The sequence below is a fragment of the Mytilus californianus genome, unplaced genomic scaffold, assembly GCF_021869535.1.
Source record: "Mytilus californianus isolate M0D057914Y unplaced genomic scaffold, xbMytCali1.0.p SCAF_8, whole genome shotgun sequence".
Classification (NCBI taxonomy): domain Eukaryota; kingdom Metazoa; phylum Mollusca; class Bivalvia; order Mytilida; family Mytilidae; genus Mytilus; species Mytilus californianus.
In genome coordinates, this window is record NW_026262734.1 from 6,211,375 (window position 1) to 6,234,117 (window position 22,743).

The 22,743-nt window shown below is 36.0% G+C and overlaps 2 protein-coding genes across 5 annotated transcripts in view; one reads left to right on the top strand and one right to left on the bottom strand.

Moving 5' to 3' along the window:
* The window catches only part of LOC127711755 (helicase domino-like), a 110,499-nt gene extending 106,097 nt beyond the window's left edge, over nt 1-4,402 (top strand). For all 3 annotated transcript variants that reach the window (XM_052217866.1, XM_052217867.1, XM_052217868.1), the window contains 2 exons: nt 651-749; nt 3,439-4,402. In XM_052217866.1, the coding sequence (XP_052073826.1) occupies nt 651-749; nt 3,439-4,304 (965 nt within the window). In that variant the 3' untranslated portion in view covers nt 4,305-4,402. The remainder of the gene's footprint in view (nt 1-650; nt 750-3,438) is intronic.
* Nucleotides 4,403-9,118: 4,716 nt separating this feature from the next.
* On the bottom strand, nt 9,119-22,318 carry LOC127711213 (fumarylacetoacetate hydrolase domain-containing protein 1-like). 2 transcript variants are annotated; one of them, XM_052217183.1, is made up of 3 exons: nt 22,195-22,318; nt 10,305-10,401; nt 9,119-9,679 (listed from the first exon to the last, which is right to left on the bottom strand). In XM_052217183.1, the coding sequence occupies exons 1-3, from the start codon at nt 22,266-22,268 to the stop codon at nt 9,191-9,193; spliced, it is 660 nt and encodes a 219-aa protein (XP_052073143.1). In that variant the 5' UTR covers nt 22,269-22,318; the 3' UTR covers nt 9,119-9,190. The 2 variants fall into 2 exon arrangements, with proteins under 2 accessions (XP_052073143.1, XP_052073141.1); XM_052217181.1 differs by lacking the exon at nt 22,195-22,318 and adding an exon at nt 18,868-18,992.
* Between the last annotated feature and the right edge of the window lie 425 nt (nt 22,319-22,743).

The window sequence follows — 22,743 nt, forward strand, 5'->3', positions numbered from 1 at the left end:
AAATGGAAAAATTGCTAAATCTGTCGTTACCGTTCTCATAACATTAGTTTGCCTCAACCAAATGTTATGAAACTTATACACAATGCTTATAATCACAAAACTGTCTTAACTACGTGATACTGCATCTGTATGTGGATGTTGACGCATGCATATTACAAGCGGGGCATCTGTGGCCCATAGACACATTCCTCCATTTATTTCAAGGAGAGTTGAGAACAAAATATGAAGTATATTCAGCAAAAACTGTCCAAAGAAAGTGGGGAAAAAAGAATACAAAATGAACAAACCTTTTGTGTGTCAAAATGTAATTGATCTTATATGCAACCAGAAAATTATCAACCTAATGCTTGTAAGATTATGCAAATTTGGAAATATTGGGGAAACCTTGAACTGGTAGAAAAAGAGAAATCAAATTAATGCGATTGCAAAAATTTTATAACATCAAATCCCTTTTGAAATAATGAATGCAAGTTTGTATTATTGTGAACATGATACTGTCGCATTTATAAAACCTTCACAATCATTTCTGAATATGTGTGATTTTCTAGATTAGATTAATATTTTCTATGTTAATTTGTAACTTACACATTTGAATTACATTGTTGAAACAGACATTCATTTTTAAATAGATATATACTTATATTTTACAGCTACCAAAGCCACAATCAGTCATCTTCAGAAGGGACAGTTACCACCCATGCAATTACTTAGAAAAGGACAGCCCATTCCTGGACAACAGAAAATCACTTGTAAGTAGTGGCAATCATTTAAATAGGGTTTAATGCCAGTCTTTGTAAGAATTGGGCAATTTTAAAAAAAAATCAATTGAATTACCAGAACAGGAAAAGGAAATGAATGTTATATTTTTGTTTGTCATGTTTTCATCACTGCCCGATTCTTAGGTAGATTGGCACTTTCAAAATACACACAACATTCATAATACTAAATTACATCTACGTTGGTTAAAGGGTAACAGTATTTCAGACATATATTACTTTTTGTCGAGCCTGCGACTTTTGTCGCAGAAAGCTCGACATAGGGATAGTGATCCGGCGGCGGCTACGGCGGCGGCGGCGTTAGCTAACTTCTTAAAAGCTTTATATTTTAGAAGGTGGAAGGTCTGGATGCTTCATACTTTGTATATGGATGCCTCATGTTACGAAGTTTCCGTCAGTCACATGTCCAATGTCCTTGACCTCATTTTCATGGTTCAGTGACTACTTGAAAAAAAAGTTAAGATTTTTTGTAATGTTAGATTCTCTCTTATTATAAGTAATAGGATAACTATATTTGGTATGTGCGTACCTTGCAAGGTCCTCATGCCCGTCAGACAGTTTTCACTTGACCTCGACCCCAATACATGGATCAGTGAACAAGGTTAAGTTTTGGTGGTCAAGTCCATATCTCAGATACTATAAGCAATAGGTCTAGTATATTCGGTGTATGGAAGGACTGTAAGGTGTACATGTCCAACTGGCAGGTGTCATCTGACCTTGACCTCATTTTCATGGTTCAGTGGTTATAGTTAAGTTTTTGTGTTTTAGTCTGTTTTTCTTATACTGTATGCCATAGGTCTACTATATTAGGTGTATGGAATGATTGTAAGGTGTACATGTCTAGCGGGCAGGTGTCATCTGACCTTGACCTCATTTTCATGGTTCAGTGGTCAAAGTTAAGTTTTTGAGTTTTGGTCTTTTTTTCTAATACTATATGCAATAGTTCAACTATATTTGGTATGTGCGTACCTTGCAAGGTTCTCATGCTCGTCAGACAGTTTTCACTTGACCTCGACCTCATTTCATGGATCAGTGAACAAGGTTAAGTTTTGGTGGTCAAGTCCATATCTCAGATACTATAAGCAATAGGTGTAGTATATTCGGTGTATGGAAGGACTGTAAGGTGTACATGTCCAACTGGCAGGTGTCATCTGACCTTGACCTCATTTTCATGGTTCAGTGGTTATAGTTAAGTTTTTGTGTTTTGGTCTGTTTTTCTTATACTGTATGCCATAGGTCTACTATATTTGGTGTATGGAATGATTGTAAGGTGTACATGTCTAGCCGGCAGGTGTCATCTGACCTTGACCTCATTTTCATGGTTCAGTGGTCAAAGTTAAGTTTTTGAGTTTTGGTCTTTTTTTCTTATACTATATGCAATAGTTCAACTATATTTGGTATGTGCGTACCTTGCAAGGTTCTCATGCTCGTCAGACAGTTTTCACTTGACCTCGACCTCATTTCATGGATCAGTGAACAAGGTTAAGTTTTGGTGGTCAAGTCCATATCTCAGATACTATAAGCAATAGGTCTAGTATATTCGGTGTATGGAAGGACTGTAAGGTGTACATGTCCAACTGGCAGGTGTCATCTGACCTTGACCTCATTTTCATGGTTCAGTGGTTATAGTTAAGTTTTTGTGTTTTGGTCTGTTTTTCTTATACTGTATGCCATAGGTCTACTATATTTGGTGTATGGAATGATTGTAAGGTGTACATGTCTAGCGGGCAGGTGTCATCTGACTTTGACCTCATTTTCATGGTTCAGTGGTCAAAGTTAAGTTTTTTTAGTTTTGGTCTTTTTTTCTAATACTATATGCAATAGTTCAACTATATTTGGTGCATGGAAATATTTTATGATCTATTTGTCAGTCACGCAGGTTTTATTTGACCTTGACCTCATTTTCAAGGTTCATTGCTCAGTGTTAAGTTTTTGTGTTTTGGTCTGTTTTTCTTAAACTATAAGCAATAGGTCAACTATATTTGTTGTATGGAAGAATTGTTAGCTGTACATGCCTGCCCAGCATGGTTCATCTGACCTTGACCTCATTCTCATGGTTCATTGGTCAATGTTTAGTTTTACTTGGTTAATGTTAAGTTTATGTGACAGTTGTAATAAGCTTTATATTTAGGACTATCAACATAATATCAATGATTAGTAAAGAAGGCGAGACATTTCAGCGTGTGCACTCTTGTATAGTGTAATTAGTTTAAAATCAAATGTTACATACTATACACTATGTGATCATATCTTATAGATTGATTCCACTACTAACTGCTGTATTAAATGAATTGTATGGATTTGTTATCTGTCGAGATTTCATCTGTATTTTTGTTTACCTCTCTATATTATAATCATTAAAAGATAATTCTAATATTGTTATACTTATACTTTGTACTTTAAACAATCATTCCCCATCCATTATTTTTCATGGATTTGATTCCTTTCTCACAAAAGCCACAATTTTTTTAAGAACAAAACTGACTTTTATATGATTGATTTGTAATATGGCTTGTCCAAATTTTAAATTGTACATTTAATCCACAAGTGTTATTACCCAACAGAATACAAACCTACAATTTGTTAGTGATTTTGAAATTTATGAAAGTGTATCAATTGATGTTTTTGATGAAAACATTTGTATTTCTTCTTTAATTTTCAGCCATTACCCAGCAAATGGGGAAGACCCAGATACCTCTCAATACAGTTCAGATCATACCTCAACCTCAAAGTGCCTCCGGTCGACCTCTGACCTATCAGCTGCAGCAAATTATGAGTACAAACAAACCTCATCAAGGAATGATAATAACATCTCAGCCGACAATCATTGCCACGGTCACTCAAAGTCAGCCCTCTGGCCAGATCGTAACTAAAGTTCTGACCTCATCCCAAGGTACCATACCAACTTCACAGATACATACCATATCAGCTGCTTCGCCTGTAATCAGTCATGTGACAGTGGCTGCCAGTGCACCAACACAGATACCTGTAGCAACAATCAGCATGGCTCATCCCTCTCAACAAGTCGCCAAGTCTGTAACAGTGGCAACAGTCGGTAATGTTAGTGGCAACACTGTTCAAGTTCATCCAGTGGCAACTCATCAAGCTAGGGTAGCAACTTTATCACAGGCTTCAATAGTGGCACAACCTGTTCAACAGATTCAAGTGACACCTAGTGGCTCAGTACAGCAGCCAGCAACGATTCATGTTCATTCCACATCTCAGCCATCAACAGGCACTGTAGCGTCTAACACATCATCACCATTGACATTGACTGTTACCCCAGCTATTCAAACCCCTCCCCCTAATGTAACATTAATTCAGCAACAGGTACCAGTTTCACAAACAACGGTACAGACTGGTACTGTCACTTCACAGGCAGCTCTAGCAGCAGCTGCAGCACTGCCTCCACCGTCACCGGTAGCTCAAGGAATTGTTACCACAGTGGTGCAGACTCCACAAGGACAACAGTCTATTAAACCATCTCCCTATGCCATGAGGACTAGGAATCAACCAAAACATCAGTGAATAGTACTGCAAATTATTAAACTGAAATCAATCAACACAAACTTAATATTTTACATAGGGACAACAGACCAATAAGATGTCACCAAAAAATCTACCAACATTAATAAACAATTAACACGAGAGCAGCAATAACATTTTATTATAACAATTTAACCTCCAGTCAAAGGACTCATACTAAAACACTCAAAATGTTAGTGAATATAGAACATTGTGTATTAATATTCTATTCATTATATCTGGTAATATTTATTTGGTTTGTATAGTCTTTATGGTCATGTATAGAACTCACTGAAACAAAGATCTCTTTATTTGTAAGGGGTCTCATCAATAACCTAAGGGGCTATATATCACTAGCCTTGTTATATCATTGGCTATAGGAACAGTTTCTATTTACTGTAATATGTACTGATATATCATTGGCTGTAGGAACAACTTCTATTTACAGTAATATGTACTGTTTCTTTGTTAGCCAAGTCACTTTGGTTTTTATTTAATATTTAAATTATTGACATAAGAATGAGTTTGAAGAACAAAACTATAGATTAGAAGTAAATGCATGAATTGTATAATTGTCTGTGTATAGAATGTATTAAGTAGAAGTAGTGTGTGTGTGTGTGTGTTAATTATTACATAGTTTGGTGTGGTCTTGGAGGAGTTTCTAGATGTAAAGGATATTGTACTGTATGTGACCATGTTAATTATTACATAGTTTGATGTGGTCTTGGAGGAGTTTCTAGATGTAAAGGATATTGTACTGTATATGACCATGTTAATTATTACATAGTTTGATGTGGTCTTGGAGGAGTTTCTAGATGTAAAGGATATTGTACTGTATGTAACCATGTTAATTATAACATAGTTTGATGTGGTCTTGGAGGAGTTTCTAGATGTAAAGGATATTGTACTGTATATGACCATGTTAATTATTACATAGTTTGATGTGGTCTTGGAGGAGTTTCTAGATGTAAATGATATTGTACTTTATATGACCATGTAAATGCCAGGATATTAGTACAAATTGTTATGTTTCAAAAATGACATTTTCATTCGCTAGCAAACCTCTGTAGCACTTTTATTTCCCTGTTTTTCAACTCAGTTTTGTATAGTCAGAAAAACAAGAAAGATACCTATTTAAATCTGTTGTATAAAATATCATAATTAATGAATTTTGTATAGATATTACAACACACAAATAAAAAAATTGTCCTTTAGACCATGATGATTTTCCTGTACTTTATGGTATGACAAGTCTGATGCCTACAAAATGTATACCTACTAAGCATAAACCTATATGCTGGTTATCATTTTGTTTTGAAATTCAGTTAATGCAGATTTTTTTGTAGTTTTATCTTTTTCTTATTAGTGAGCTTGTGAACTTAAACAGTCCGCCAAATTCAGAAAAATAATCTTTCAAGAATAGTACAGTAGACTCCGGCAAATCGGATACCCAAAATGTCAGCTAAAAATATCCGATTACCCGATATATTCAATTAGACGATGAATGTATATTCATTGAATATTCTGCAATAATGAGTAGATATAATCCTGAGATGTTATTAACCCTGACAATTGCTAAATATGTGAAAGGGCTGGAGGATTGATGGAGTGATTTTTATCAGTAACATCACCACGATGTTTGTGTAAAAAATTATCAGCTGATTATGTAATGATTAAATTTGTTTGCAGTTTATAAATCCTTTATTTATTAAAATAAATCAAATGTCCTGAAATATTTATGTGAATTATTATCTACCATCCATAGTTTGTCTTTATTTGTTTTGTAAGCAAATTAATATCCATTATTTACATTATCACACATGTAAACTAATTTGGCTATAAATAGATCTAAGCATGTCTGTGTAGAATCTCCAAACTAAAATCGTATTTGTTATAATTTTATTTCTTTAAATAATCAAATTTAAATTTATGAAAATAATCATGATTGATAAAATATTATTGCATAAAGTTTACGTTTTCTGAAGACTATTTATATTTAGGTCATAGTTCTAGAGGCTTCCTCACAAATTTATAAACATCCAAAATGGCGTCCATGACATGTGGTTACTTTTGCACATGTGAAAAAAATATATCTGACAAAAGTCAGATTTCTCTTGTCAAAAGGGATTTATATTTATATTGCAATAAATTATTCAGAAGGAGGTACATTCAGTTTAGATTATATTTCTGATTCTGTGAACATTTAGAGTTTAATCAAAATTCTCCAAACAGCAACGTCAACTTGTCAACTGAGTCTTGCATATTTTATAAATAAATTCAAACCATTTGAAGTAAAAGGGCATCTAATTCACATGACAAAGGAAGACAATGATTAAAGACAACAATTTATTAAGAAATAGTTCCTTTTATTTAGTAAAAACAAAATCTTCTTGTCTGCAAGATTGTAAATTCGTAACTTCCGGTTCCATTTCCTGTCAGAAAAACATTGAAAATATCCGATTGTGCATGGTTTTGAACAAAATGACCTGAATATTCTTATCCGATTTGCCGATATATTCTTATATCCGATATTCGATTACACGATAAAATTAACATTAAACATATAGGGAAGGGTTTGGTGTTTTGAAATAATATTACAATAGCCGATATATTCGTTTAGCCGATATCCGATTAGGTGGAGTCTACTGTAATAGATTTCTAAATATTCAGTTGTTCTTATTTTTTAAATGTCATTGCAGATGAAACGCTATCATTCAAATTTTTAATCATAAATGACTGTGAAATGTGAAGATACATTGACTTATAAAAGTATTTCATTAAATGAGGATACTTATCTTTTCTTTTTGATTTATAATAAATCAGATTGCCATGATTGTGAATAATCATTATGTGTTGAGATATATATGTAGTTTATCATACACCATGTCAAAATTTCATTAAACATTTACAAAAAAATTGGGTTTTTTCATGAGGACTAAAGGAGAAGGTATGATCAGACCACTTCTTTGCCCTTTGAATTTGAAAATCAGATAGTATCATTGTTTTACTAATACCCCAGGGAACAAAGTTCCGCAGGGTATAATGTTTTTGACCCGTCAACTCCTCTGAAACCACACAACATAATTTCCTGAAACTTTGTAGGTAATAAGGACCTACTATGTAGATGTGCATATAGACAAGAAATTATGATACTACTTTTTTTCTAGAAGTCATGCCCCTTTGAAATTAGAACTTTGGCCTAAATACACTACTGCAAAAGTTTGTCATCGCAACTCCTCTGAAACCACACAACAGAATACTTTTACTATTTTTACAATTTCAGGGGTCAAATAATGGCTCTTATCATATCTCCTCCTTGGTGGTGTAAACATAATACCAGTTTTATGCTTATAGAACATGATCTTTAAAAATCTCAAGTTTATGTGATACTCATTAGTGGCAAGGTTCCGTTGCAAAATTAAGTTAGCGTGCATTTTGTGTCCCGACACATGGACACAAACTATTATAATGTAATAAAGTATGCAGACTTCTAAGTGGCGGATCTAGAAATTTTCATAAGGGGGGCCCCACTCCAGTCATGCTTCAGTGATTCCCTAAATAATCAACCAAATTTTTCTCACAAAACGCAGTCCTTTATTACGACAGGCATCAATAATGCAACATGTGTCCACAATCAACCTGTTTTGTACTAAGACTGACACTGAAACCTGTTTTGTAATAGACACACACTGAAACCTGGTTTGTACAAGACTTACACACTGAAAACCTGTTTTGTACTATACTTGACACTGAAACCTGCTTTGTACTAGACTGACACACTGAGCTCCAATTTTAACATGTTAGTTCACAATGTAACAGTCCGCAGGAAGACTTTTTATTCTAATTCCAGTGAGCCGATCAATCTGTTCTTGCTCCTAAGTGCCGCATGTTTAGCGGAGAAGTAGCAAATATCATTTTTTTTTTAGTTTTTCATCTGACCAGGTCGGGTATTGAACCAGAGGGCTCTCTAGCACTTCGGCGAACACGAGACGGTTTGGACAGTTATGTACTAATCAAATATGCCATTCATAATGCATGTAATACATTGGGCATAGTGGATTCACTGTGGTTTCAGAGAAAAAAAATTAAATTACGTAATTGTTTTTTAAATCATCTGTATTCTCATCTGAAACCAACATTAACAGTACACATAATGATTGCACAAGCCCAAATTGACCTTAGGGCTAGGTTAACTCAGAAGGAACAACAAATGTTTTAGGGCTAGGTTAGCTCAGAAGGAACACAAGCCCAAACGGACCTTAAGGCTAGGTAAGCTCAGAAGGAACACTAAATGGACCTTCGGGCTAGGTTAACTCAGAAGATTGGCCCTTAGGGCTAGGTTAGCTCGGAAGGAACACAAGCCCAATGGACCTTAGGGCTAGGTTAGCTCAGAAGGAACACCAAATGGACCTTAGGGCTAGGTTAACTCAACAGGAATACCAAACGGACCTTAGGGCTATGTTAGTTCAAAGGGAACACCAAAAATGGACCTTCGGGCAAGGTAAGCTCAGAAGGAACACATCAAATGGACGGGTTAGATTAGCTCAGAAGGAACACAAATTGGACCTTAGGGCTAGGTTAGATCAGAAGGAACACCAAATGGACCTCAGGGCTAGGTTAGCTCAGAAGGAACCCACCAAATGGACCTTAGGGCTTGGTTAACTCAGAAGGAGCACACTTATCTCACCTGCCCGCTCGTCGTTCATAATGTCATAAGCTGGTATAAAGCACCCTTCAAACCATCTGTAATTCGTTATAGATGTGTTTGTTTTTTAATTACTCTAAAGGGGAACACCAATATTTATTTATATCTGGAATTAACAAGTTGACAATGTTTTTAATAAGAAATATATAGATTGTTGAAACATCTATAGCAAAACGCACATCATTTAATTTTTACACACATGAAATTTAATACTATCTATGTTTTTAAATCCTGCTTCGATAACATCGCCCTTATGGACTGTATCAAACCCTGGAGGGGTTCCAGTAATGATGAGATCTCCTTCCTCAACAGACATGTACTGAGTTATATATTCTAGCAGATAGTCAACAGGGAAAATCATATCTCCCGTATTCTCGTTCATTCGTTGTTTTCCGTTAAGATTCAGCCAAAGCTGAACATTTGTTGGATCAGAAACTTTGGATTTCTCTATAAATCTTCCAATCGGAGTTGATGTATCAAAAGCCTTCGACAATGCCCATGGATGACCGTTTTTATTAGCTTCCAACCAATGGTCTTTCGATGTCATATCTAGTGTGACACAGTAGCCACCTATATAGGAATCAGCCTCTGATCGTGAGATGTTAAATCCTCTCTTTCCAATCACCACGCCAAATTCTATTTCATACAACATTTCTTTGCAGTTTGGTGGAAACTAAAAAATAAAAAGGCATAAAAATCAAAAGCAGAAAATATAGAAAAACATACAAAAACAGAATGGTTAAAAACGGGAAATGGTTAAATTTGCACGACATTCGTTCTCATTAAAATTATAAATGCAAATTCGCTGTAATAATTGATCAATTCTATTTGGATCATTAGCTTACTGCCTACGCATAAAGATAAATATGTAATGAAAACAACATTTTTATTTTCATCGAACGCTGAAATTATTGTAAATCTAAAAAAAATCTAGTGTTCGTTGAACTCAATTTTATCAATTTACTTGCATTTATAATTCTCCATGCTTGCATACCTATCGTATCGATACAGATGCTGCGGTCTTATTATGCCTTTACGTTGGAATTTTTCAGATAATTATGCTTGCAAAACAAGTTATCTTTTACCTACTAGTAATTTCTTGATAAATTGTGATATGTATTTGAAATTGAAGTTTGGAATATAACGGTTTGGTATATAGACCTGAAAATGTAAGTATACATATATTTTAAGCAAACACCAGGTTGGTATGCAAGACTGCATGTATTTTACTTCCCATGTATTTGCCTCTTATTTATAACATTATTTTACATATATGTTTGGTTTTAAAATAAATTTACCCGTATATCTTGTCCCTCTGTAATATATGTTGTTGTAGGCTTAAGAAAGACCAGTGGTTTATTCGGAATCGGTGCTCCCAATTCTTTTGCAACATTCCTAAAATATTAAAACAACCCATAACAAGAGGAGCAATCCAAAAAAAATTTTTTTTTAAATCTGAAAGTTTTCTTAATAAATCATTGTCATGTCAAATGTATGAGGGTTGGATAGGGGTTACAGAATATAGAATAATGGACCAATACTACAGAAATATGGACCAAAAAAATAAAGTTTAGAGAAAAATTTGCCTAAAAAATAATGAATACAGAAATGAACGACCCAACATCCAGACCCTCATGCATGATGCCACAGAAAAAATATTTAGTGACTATATACTGTATATAAATAAAACTAGAGGCTCCCAAGAGCCTGTGTCGCTCATCTGTATCTACTGTTGTTTTCGAAATCATGTGGAAAGGTTAAAATCATAATTAATAGTATTAGATACCCTAATAATGATTGAGGCCAAGTTTGGTTTAATTAAAAGCAGGTCATCCCATTGTGGTCTTACAATAGATACTGAAGACCCGGCCCTTATCATTATTCAAATTAGTTTTCAAGTTGTGACCATTTGAAATTGTTTTTTTACAATTTCCCCTTAGACTTCTGTAGTTAACCCCTATGTTCTATTTTTAGCCATGGCGGTCATGTTGGTTAGATGACAGGGTCATCGGATATATTTTTTAATCAGAATACGCTATTGAAAATTGTGGCTAAGTTTAATTCTATTTGGCCCAGTACATTAAATGGAGAAGATTTTTGTAAAAGATTACAAAAAATTACGAAAAATTGAATATAAGGGCAATACCTCCTTAAGGGGACAATTTACAATTTTGGTTATATTTAACTTATGTATAGATCGTACTTTGCTGAACATTACTGCTGTTTACAGTTTATCTCTATCTATAATGATATTTAAGATAATAACCAAAAACTGCAAAGTTTCCTTAAATTTACAAATTCAGGGGCAGCAACCCAACAACGGGTTGTCTGATTCGTCTGAAAATTTCAACACAGATAGATCTAAACCTGATGAACATTTTTACCCATGTCAGATTTGCTCTAAATGCTTTAGTTTCAGAGATAGAAGCCAAAAACTGCATTTTACCTCTATATTCTACCTCTAGCCATGTCGGCCATGTTGGTTTGCTGGCGGGGTCATCAGACACATTTTTAAAACTAAATACCCTAATGATGATTATGGCCATGTTTCGTTAAATTTGTCTCAGTTGTTTCAAAGGAGAAGATTTTTGTAAAAGATCACAAAAATTTACGAAAAATTGTTAAAAATTGACTATAAAGGGCATTTACTCCTAAAAAGGTCAGTTGACCATTTTGGTCATGTTGAATTATTTGTAGATCTTACTATGCTGAACATTATTGCTGTTTACATTTTACTTCTATCTATAAAAATATTCAACATAATAACCAAAAACTGCAAAATTTCCTTAAAATTACCAATTCAAGGGCAGCAACCCAACAACGGGTTGTCTGATTCGTCTGACAATTTCAGGGCAGATAGATGTCAACGTGATAAACATTTGAGCCCGTGTCAGATTTGCTCTAAATGCTTTAGTTTCAGAGATATAAGCCAAAATATAGGATCCAAATCAATCAGTCTGGTTTTGTGTTTATCGTGCTTTCTGGCGGGTTTCATGTTGAGTCAGTCTATCGTGCTTTCTGGCGGGTTTCATGCTGAGTCAGTCTATCGTGCTTTCTGTCAGGTTTTATGCTGAGTCAGTCTATCGTGCTTTCTGGCGGGTTTCATGCTGAGTCAGTCTATCGTGCTTTCTGTCAGGTTTCATGCTGAGTCAGTCTATCGTGCTATCTGTCAGGTTTCATGCTGAGTCAGTCTATCGTGCTTTCTGTCAGGTTTTATGCTGAGTCAGTCTATCGTGCTTTCTGGCAAATTTCATGCTGAGTCAATCTATCGTGCTTTCTGGCAGGTTTCATGCTGACTCAGTCTATCGTGCTTTCTGTCAGGTTTCATGCTGAGTCAATCTATCGTGCTTTCTGGCGGGTTTCATGCTGAGTCAGTCTATCGTGCTTTCTGTCAGGTTTTATGCTGAGTCAGTCTATCGTGCTATCTGTCAGGTTCGATGCTGAGTCAGTCTATCGTGCTTTCTGGCGGGTTTCATGCTGAGTCAGTCTATCGTGCTTTCTGTCAGGTTTCATGCTGAGTCCGTCTATCGTGCTTTCTTTCAGGTTTCATGCTGAGTCAGTCTATCGTGCTATCTGTCAGGTTTCATGCTGAGTCAGTCTATCGTGCTTTCTGTCAGGTTTTATGCTGAGTCAGTCTATCGTGCTTTCTGGCAGATTTCATGCTGAGTCAATCTATCGTGCTTTCTGGCAGGTTTCATGTTGAGTCAGTCTATCGTGCTTTCTGGCGGGTTTCATGCTGAGTCAATCTATCTTGCTTTCTGTCAGGTTTCATGCTGAGTCAGTCTATCTTGCTTTCTGGCAGGTTTCATTCTGAGTCAGTCTATCGTGCTTTCTGGCGGGTTTCATGCTGAGATAGTCTATCGTGCTTTGTGGCGGGTTTCATGCTGAGTCAGTCTATCGTGCTTTCTGGCGGGTTTCATGCTGAGTCAATCTATCTTGCTTTCTGTCAGGTTTCATGCTGAGTCAGTCTATCTTGCTTTCTGGCAGGTTTCATTCTGAGTCAGTCTATCGTGCTTTCTGGCGGGTTTCATGCTGAGTCAGTCTATCGTGCTTTCTGGCGGGTTTCATGCTGAGTCAGTCTATCGTGCTTTCTGGCGGGTTTCATGTTGTCAGTCTATCGTGCTTTCTGGCGGGTTTCATGCTGAGTCAGTCTATCGTGCTTTCTGGCAGGTTTCATTCTGAGTCAGTCTATCGTGATTTCTGGCGGGTTTCATGTTGAGTCAGTCTATCGTGCTTTCTGGCGGGTTTCATGCTGAGTCAGTATATCGTGCTTTCTGGCAGGTTTCATTCTGAGTCAGTCTATCGTGCTTTCTGACAGGTTTCATTCTGAGTCAGTCTATCGTGCTTTCTGGCGGGTTTCATGCTGAGTCAGTCTATCGTGCTTTCTGGCGGGTTTCATGCTGAGTCAGTCTATCGTGCTTTCTGGCAGGTGTCATTCTGAGTCAGTCTACCGTGCTTTCTGGCGGGTTTCATGCTGAGTCAGTCTATCGTGCTTTCTGGTGGGTTACATGCTGAGTCAGTCTATCGTGCTTTCTGGCAGGTTTCATGCTGAGTCAGTCTATCGTGCTTTCTGGTGGGTTTCATGCTGAGTCAGTCTATCGTGCTTTCTGGCAGGTTTCATGCTGAGTCAGTCTATCGTGCTTTCTGGTGGGTTTCATGCTGAGTCATTTTATCGTGCTTTCTGTCAGGATTCATGCTGTTTCAATCTATCTTGCTGTCTGGCGGGTTTCATGCTGAGTCAGTCTATCGTGCTTTCTGGCAGGTTTCATGCTGAGTCAGTCTATCGTGCTTTCTGGCGAGTTTCATGTTGAGTCAGTCTATCGTGCTTTCTAGCGGGTTTCATTCTGAGTCAGTCTATCGTGCTTTCTGGCAGGTTTCATGTTGAGTCTGTCTATCGTGCTTTCTGGCGGGTTTCATGCTGAGTCAATCTATCGTGCTTTCTGGCAGGTTTCATGATAAGTCAGTCTATCGTGCCTTCTGGCAGGTTTCATGCTGAGTCAATCTATCGTGCTTTCTGGTAGGTTTCATGTTGAGGCAGTCTATCGTGCTTTCTGGAGGGTTTCATGTTGAGTCAGTCTATCGTGCTTTCTGGTGGGTTGTATGTTGAGTCAGTCTATCGTGCTTTCTGGCGGGTTTCATGCTGAGTCAGTCTATCGTGCTTTCTGTCAGGTTTCATGCTGAGTCAATCTATCTTGCTTTCTGGCGGGTTTCATGTTGAGTCAGTCTATCGTGCTTTCTGGCGGGTTTCATGCTGAGTCAGTATATCGTGCTTTCTGGTGGGTTTCATTCTGAGTCAGTCTATCGTGCTTTCTGGCAGGTTTCATTCTGAGTCAGTATATCGTGCTTTCTGGCGGGTTTCATGCTGAGTCAGTCTATCGTGCTTTCTGGCGGGTTTCATGCTGAGTCAGTCTATCGTGCTTTCTGGCAGGTTTTATTCTGAGTCGGTCTATCGTGCTTTCTGGCAGGTTTCATGCTGAGTCAGTCTATCGTGCTTTCTGGCAGGTTTCATTCTGAGTCAGTCTATCGTGCTTTCTGGCAGGTGTCATTCTGAGTCAGTCTATCGTGCTTTCTTGCAGGTTTCATGTTGAGTCTGTCTATCGTGCTTTCTGGCGGGTTTCATGCTGAGTCAATCTATCGTGCTTTCTGGCAGGTTTCATGATAAGTCAGTCTATCGTGCCTTCTGGCAGGTTTCATGCTAAGTCAATCTATCGTGCTTTCTGGTAGGTTTCATGTTGAGGCAGTCTATCGTGCTTTCTGGAGGGTTTCATGTTGAGTCAGTCTATCGTGCTTTCTGGTGGGTTGTATGTTGAGTCAGTCTATCGTGCTTTCTGGCGGGTTTCATGCTGAGTCAGTCTATCGTGCTTTCTGTCAGGTTTCATGCTGAGTCAATCTATCTTGCTTTCTGGCGGGTTTCATGTTGAGTCAGTCTATCGTGCTTTCTGGCAGGTTTCATGTTGAGTCAGTTTATCGTGCTTTCTGGCGGGTTTCGTGCTGAGTCAATCTATCTTGCTTTCTGGCGGGTTTCATGCTGAGTCAGTCTATCGTGCTTTCTGGCGGGTTTTATGCTGAGTCAATCTATCGTGCTCTCTATCAGGATTCATGCTGAGTCAGTCTATCGTGCTTTCTATCAGGTTTCATGCTGAGTCAGTCTATCGTGCTTTCTGGCAGGTTTCATTCTATGTCAGTCTATCGTGCTTTCTATCGGGTTTCATTCTGAGTCAGTCTACCGTGCTTTCTGTCAGGTTTCATGCTGAGTCAATCTATCGTGCTTTCTGTCAGGGTTCATGTGGAGTCAGTCTATCGTGCTATCTTTCAGGTTTCACGCTGAGTCAGTCTATCGTGCTTTCTGGCGGGTTTCATGTTGAGTCAGTCTATCGTGCTTTCTGACGGGTTTCATGTTGAGTCAGTCTATCGTGCTTTCTGGCGGGTTTCGTGCTGAGTCAGACCCGCTTTCTTGCGGATTTCATGCGGAGTCAGTCTATCAATCGTGCTTTCTGGCAGGTTTCATACTGAGTCAGTCTATCGTACTATCTTTCAGGTTTCACTCTGAGTCAGTCTATCGTGCTTTCTGGCGGGTTTCATGTTGAGTCAGTCTATCGTGCTTTCTAGCGGGTTTCATGTGGAGTCAGTCTATCGTGCTATCTGTCAGGTTTGATGCTGAGTCAGTCTGTCGTGTTTTTTGGCAGGTTTCATTCTGAGTCAGTCTATCGTGCTTTCTAGCGGGTTTCATGCTGAGTCAGTCTATCGTGCTTTCTGGCGGGTTTCATTCTGAGTCAGTCTATCGTGCTTTCTAGCGGGTTTCATGCTGCGTCAGTCTATCGTGCTTTCTGGAAGGTTTCATTCTGAGTCAGTCTATCGTGCTTTCTAGCGGGTTTCATGCTGAGTCAGTCTATCGTGTTTTCTGGCAGGTTTCATTCTGAGTCAGTCTATCGTGCTTTCTGGCGGGTTTCGTGCTGAGTCAGACCCTCTTTCTTGCGGATTTCATGCGGAGTCAGTCTATCGATCGAGCTTTCCGGTGGGTTTCATGCTGAGTCAGTCAAACGGACTTCCCTAGACATATAATGTTTAGATTAAATATATTACTATGACACCTTTGTACATAGGACTAATATATTATGTTCATTGCACTAGTCCCAGTTTGAACCATCTTTAGACAATATTAATTTATCCACAGGTTTAGAAATACGCTATAACAACCTGTATATATTATTTACAATTTTTAAGTTTATAATTTGCTAAGTATGCTAGTTCTTTAAGGTTGTCCACATTTGTTTAGTTAGTTATATTTACCAATAACATTCCAATGATAATTAGGGAATAGCAATGTAGATACATGGTCAACTCTATGCAAAAGTTAGACCCATGCTAAATGGGAAGGGGTACGTTCAATTTGGCTAATGTGCAGCTACACATTACAGCAGTAGTCAATTAACATTTATTAGTTAATTGATTTTTTTTTTTTTTTTTTTGCAATTGCACTCATGATTCTATCACATGTGGGGGTATTAACTTTAAGGGAAACAGGTAAAAATTGAATTCAACTCATCAATGCATTGTTTTGCTTCTTGGCACTATCTTTGATCTTACTACATGTATTTCAAGAATATATTGATATACTAAAATCATATTTATCCAAATTAACCTTAATGTATCAGTCCTATTCGCAATTTGCCTTAAAAAGTTTTGGGAATCTAATGGATTATGTCATTGTTCGTACAGCAAAGGGAAAATAAAGTCAAGCCATTGGTTGTATTTCAATACACCTTATCGCTATTTGTCCGCCATTACTGGACATCCCACAGGTTCCCGTAAAATTTTGACGTCACAATACAAAATATCTGACGCCACAATGGAAAAGTGATTGTTGTATGACGTCAAAAGTTCAAGCGGGACAGATTCTCGGGTCAGCCGGGAATAGCGATAAGGTGTATTGTTTATGAAGTTTTTAACCAGTCACGTTGTTTTGGTCTACTCTTTTATAAATATTATCCAGAATGCTTCAGATTCTGAAACGGCGAAGGGATATTTAAAAGAAAGGGTAAATCGACCGATGTCATGTGCACTATAAATATCTCCAGAACCTATTTATTTGATTTTCTGTTTAATTATTCATGAACGTGCATAGAATATTTGCAAAATATCGTCTAGCTTATAAACACAAAAACGATAATTTATACGAACTGTAAGACGAAATTATGTTCATTTGAAAAAATACCGTCTGGTTTGGTATATTGAAGAACACGTGTAATGTTGTTTGACTCTGTTTTCTCTCTTTTTTTTTGCACACATACAAAAAACATGTTACATAAAATAGCTGAAAAATTCGGTTGTAAACCAAAGTTTACTACAAAAGAGATGATTATTTTTTCCAACTGTGAAATTTCCATTTCTATGTAGCAACATTCATGCAGCGCCTCCATATGAAGTAGCCTATATATCTCCCAGTTGGTACGATATTCCAGAGCTTGCATTTCTTATCGTTATTACCTTGACAGATTTTTTATCTTACCTTCTATAGATTTATGGGGATATGATTGGTTAATCGACTACACGTGGTGACCATATATATTTCATATAGGGTGTCCTAAAAAATACATGGTTAGTTACCATATTCGGTTAGCAACCATATAGGGTTAGTAAGGGGTTACTTCCCTTTTAAAACAAAAATGACATCTGAAAGGTTTAAATAGACGAAGAAACTGGTAATAAACAATTGAAATACATTCATAAAACAAATTTAAAGCTAGCAAGTTGTTATTGTTGACATTTGTTTTTTGTATAGACAAATGGAAGTAGGTTCTTAAACATGTTAAAAGTAAGTATTGAAGTCTTTTAAATCACTTTGACATGTTTGATAGGCATAGGCCGCTAGTCTTAATACCACATGGGAAGATAGTCGGTAAGATAAATTCGTTACACGGTGTGCTAGTGACCTAATACGATATATATGGGGTCAGTAAATTCCATATGGGGATTCGAGCTTCGCTCTCACCCCATATGGAATTTACTGACCCCATATATATCGTATTAGGTCACTAACACACCATGTAACTAATAATATATGAGCTCCTTTTAAAATAATGTTGATTAGCACTGCTGCTTTCTAACACGACCGCCACTGTTGCTACAAATAGAAAATTGTACAACAATTTCTATGAAATGTTATAAAATCCTTTGAATAGTCCCAGTCACTCTGGTTTAATGATTGATTTACGATTTTCTAAATCAATGGCTGAAGACCCTTTGCACCATATAACATGGCTGCCACCATAACTAAAATAGATGGATGGTTGGTGTTTAACGTCCAGCGGAAAATATTACAAACTGACTTTCTTACTATCAATACTGATGGTAATCTTTTAGTCGTGCTGGTGTGAAATAAAAGTTTATAGGAATAGGGTCAAATACACCTGTGCTGAAAATCATGAACGTAACCATGGTAAAAAACAAAATACGACCCCGATGTGTGATGATGAGAATCATTAGCATTCTTCATTAAAGGGCCTCGGTCACGTGGCCTCAGTTAGCAGATTAATAAAAATTTTGATATCGTTAAAATGTAATACAAAACGACAGTAAATACGAAAAATTGACAAAAACATTGATCAACAAAATTTTATTTGCTAACAATGTCCCTGTGAGCAAAATCACAAAGATAATCCGTATATTGTGTAAAATGTTACTTACAGTAGAACATATTATTGTGTTGGTTAATTTTAAATGGACGCTCCATACAGTTGCAATAGTGCGTGTCTAAGCAAATACTATTTGGTTTCTTTATGATATGCATTTAAGTACTGGGTGTTTCATTTGTTATGTTACTGGTGATGCAATAAATCTTACACTAAGAATACACATTACCTATAATTCATTCCAATTCCAATAATCTTTTTCCCAAACTGATGAAACAGGTTTAAACTCCTTGACGAAGACATTTTGCACAATATACACTGTAGGTAAATAGTTCATACGCTAGAGTGATTTGACCCGATAAATTATTATCATGCTATAAAAATAGGTTTTATTTTCCACAACTTTAATTGATTGATTTGATTGTTTGTTTAACGTCCAGTGGCAAATATTCTAGTATATCAAGGACGAGAACAAATTAATATTAAATAAAAATTGGTAAAAGGATCAGATAGGGTCGAAGAATGGGAAATGTATACTACCAGCGAAAAAAACCAAGCTAAAATGAAATTCTTATAAAATTAAGTTGCTTTTATTTGTGTTTCATTAAAGGTGGTAAGTCCTTACGATAACATGGCAATAATTGTAGTAAACAATGGAAATCCCTCGTTAATTCTACATTTAATAACAAGTTAATGGCACATTCGGTGCAATTGTTTTGAATAGTTTTAAAGTAATATTATTCCATGTATGCAAATAGGCTCTAAATAATTAATTAATTTTGTATTTGAAAAGATTATAGTATTATCTGCTGCTTAAAACAGTTTCTGCTAAAACAAAAGGTAAAATCAAATTAGCGGGAACATCAAATTTCCATAAAACAAGAAGCTGAATTTGAACTTATATTGTAACTTATACTACGATGGTTAGCAAATTAAGACGACCTTTGTAAACAATTGAAGTATTTCTTTTAAAAATAAGATAAAACAATATACACCTTATAATTTGACGGAATGAATTTTGAACGAACGTGTGCAACTAAAGAATGATTACAAATGAATAAATAATGGGAAGGGGTACGTTCAATTTGGCTAATGTGCAGCTACACATTACAGCAGTAGTCAATTAACATTTATTAGTTAATTGATTTTTTTTTTTTTTTTTTGCAATTGCACTCATGATTCTATCACATGTGGGGGTATTAACTTTAAGGGAAACAGGTAAAAATTGAATTCAACTCATCAATGCATTGTTTTGCTTCTTGGCACTATCTTTGATCTTACTACATGTATTTCAAGAATATATTGATATACTAAAATCATATTTATCCAAATTAACCTTAATGTATCAGTCCTTTTCGCAATTTGCCTTAAAAAGTTTTGGGAATCTAATGGATTATGTCATTGTTCGTACAGCAAAGGGAAAATAAAGTCAAGCCATTGGTTGTATTTCAATACACCTTATCGCTATTTGTCCGCCATTACTGGACATCCCACAGGTTCCCGTAAAATTTTGACGTCACAATACAAAATATCTGACGCCACAATGGAAAAGTGATTGTTGTATGACGTCAAAAGTTCAAGCGGGACAGATTCTCGGGTCAGCCGGGAATAGCGATAAGGTGTATTGTTTATGAAGTTTTTAACCAGTCACGTTGTTTTGGTCTACTCTTTTATAAATATTATCCAGAATGCTTCAGATTCTGAAACGGCGAAGGGATATTTAAAAGAAAGGGTAAATCGACCGATGTCATGTGCACTATAAATATCTCCAGAACCTATTTATTTGATTTTCTGTTTAATTATTCATGAACGTGCATAGAATATTTGCAAAATATCGTCTAGCTTATAAACACAAAAACGATAATTTATACGAACTGTAAGACGAAATAATGTTCATTTGAAAAAATACCGTCTGGTTTGGTATATTGAAGAACACGTGTAATGTTGTTTGACTCTGTTTTCTCTCTTTTTTTTTTGCACACATACAAAAAACATGTTACATAAAATAGCTGAAAAATTCGGTTGTAAACCAAAGTTTACTACAAAAGAGATGATTATTTTTTCCAACTGTGAAATTTCCATTTCTATGTAGCAACATTCATGCAGCGCCTCCATATGAAGTAGCCTATATATCTCCCAGTTGGTACGATATTCCAGAGCTTGCATTTCTTATCGTTATTACCTTGACAGATTTTTTATCTTACCTTCTATAGATTTATGGGGATATGATTGGTTAATCGACTACACGTGGTGACCATATATATTTCATATAGGGTGTCCTAAAAAATACATGGTTAGTTACCATATTCGGTTAGCAACCATATAGGGTTAGTAAGGGGTTACTTCCCTTTTAAAACAAAAATGACATCTGAAAGGTTTAAATAGACGAAGAAACTGGTAATAAACAATTGAAATACATTCATAAAACAAATTTAAAGCTAGCAAGTTGTTATTGTTGACATTTGTTTTTTGTATAGACAAATGGAAGTAGGTTCTTAAACATGTTAAAAGTAAGTATTGAAGTCTTTTAAATCACTTTGACATGTTTGATAGGCATAGGCCGCTAGTCTTAATACCACATGGGAAGATAGTCGGTAAGATAAATTCGTTACACGGTGTGCTAGTGACCTTATACGATATATATGGGGTCAGTAAATTCCATATGGGGATTCGAGCTTCGCTCTCACCCCATATGGAATTTACTGACCCCATATATATCGTATTAGGTCACTAACACACCATGTAACTAATAATATATGAGCTCCTTTTAAAATAATGTTGATGAGCACTGCTGCTTTCTAACACGACCGCCACTGTTGCTACAAATAGAAAATTGTACAACAAATTCTATGAAATGTTATAAAATCCTTTGAATAGTCCCAGTCACTCTGGTTTAATGATTGATTTACGATTTTCTAAATCAATGGCTGAAGACCCTTTGCACCATATAATATGGCTGCCACCATAACTAAAATAGATGGATGGTTGGTGTTTAACGTCCAGCGGAAAATATTACAAACTGACTTTCTTACTATCAATACTGATGGTAATCTTTTAGTCGTGCTGGTGTGAAATAAAAGTTTATAGGAATAGGGTCAAATACACCTGTGCTGAAAATCATGAACGTAACCATGGTAAAAAACAAAATACGACCCCGATGTGTGATGATGAGAATCATTAGCATTCTTCATTAAAGGGCCTCGGTCACGTGGCCTCAGTTAGCAGATTAATAAAATTTTTGATATCGTTAAAATGTAATACAAAACGACAGTAAATACGAAAAATTGACAAAAACATTGATCAACAAAATTTTATTTGCTAACAATGTCCCTGTGAGCAAAATCACAAAGATAATCCGTATATTGTGTAAAATGTTACTTACAGTAGAACATATTATTGTGTTGGTTAATTTTAAATGGACGCTCCATACAGTTGCAATAGTGCGTGTCTAAGCAAATACTATTTGGTTTCTTTATGATATGCATTTAAGTACTGGGTGTTTCATTTGTTATGTTACTGGTGATGCAATAAATCTTACACTAAGAATACACATTACCTATAATTCATTCCAATTCCAATAATCTTTTTCCCAAACTGATGAAACAGGTTTAAACTCCTTGACGAAGACATTTTGCACAATATACACTGTAGGTAAATAGTTCATACGCTAGAGTGATTTGACCCGATAAATTATTATCATGCTATAAAAATAGGTTTTATTTTCCACAACTTTAATTGATTGATTTGATTGTTTGTTTAACGTCCAGTGGCAAATATTCTAGTATATCAAGGACGAGAACAAATTAATATTAAATAAAAATTGGTAAAAGGATCAGATAGGGTCGAAGAATGGGAAATGTATACTACCAGCGAAAAAAACCAAGCTAAAATGAAATTCTTATAAAGTTAAGTTGCTTTTATTTGTGCTTCATTAAAGGTGGTAAGTCCTTACGATAACATGGCAATAATTGTAGTAAACAATGGAAATCCCTCGTTAATTCTACATTTAATAACAAGTTAATGGCACATTCGGTGCAATTGTTTTGAATAGTTTTAAAGTAATATTATTCCATGTATACAAATAGGCTCTAGATAATTAATTAAT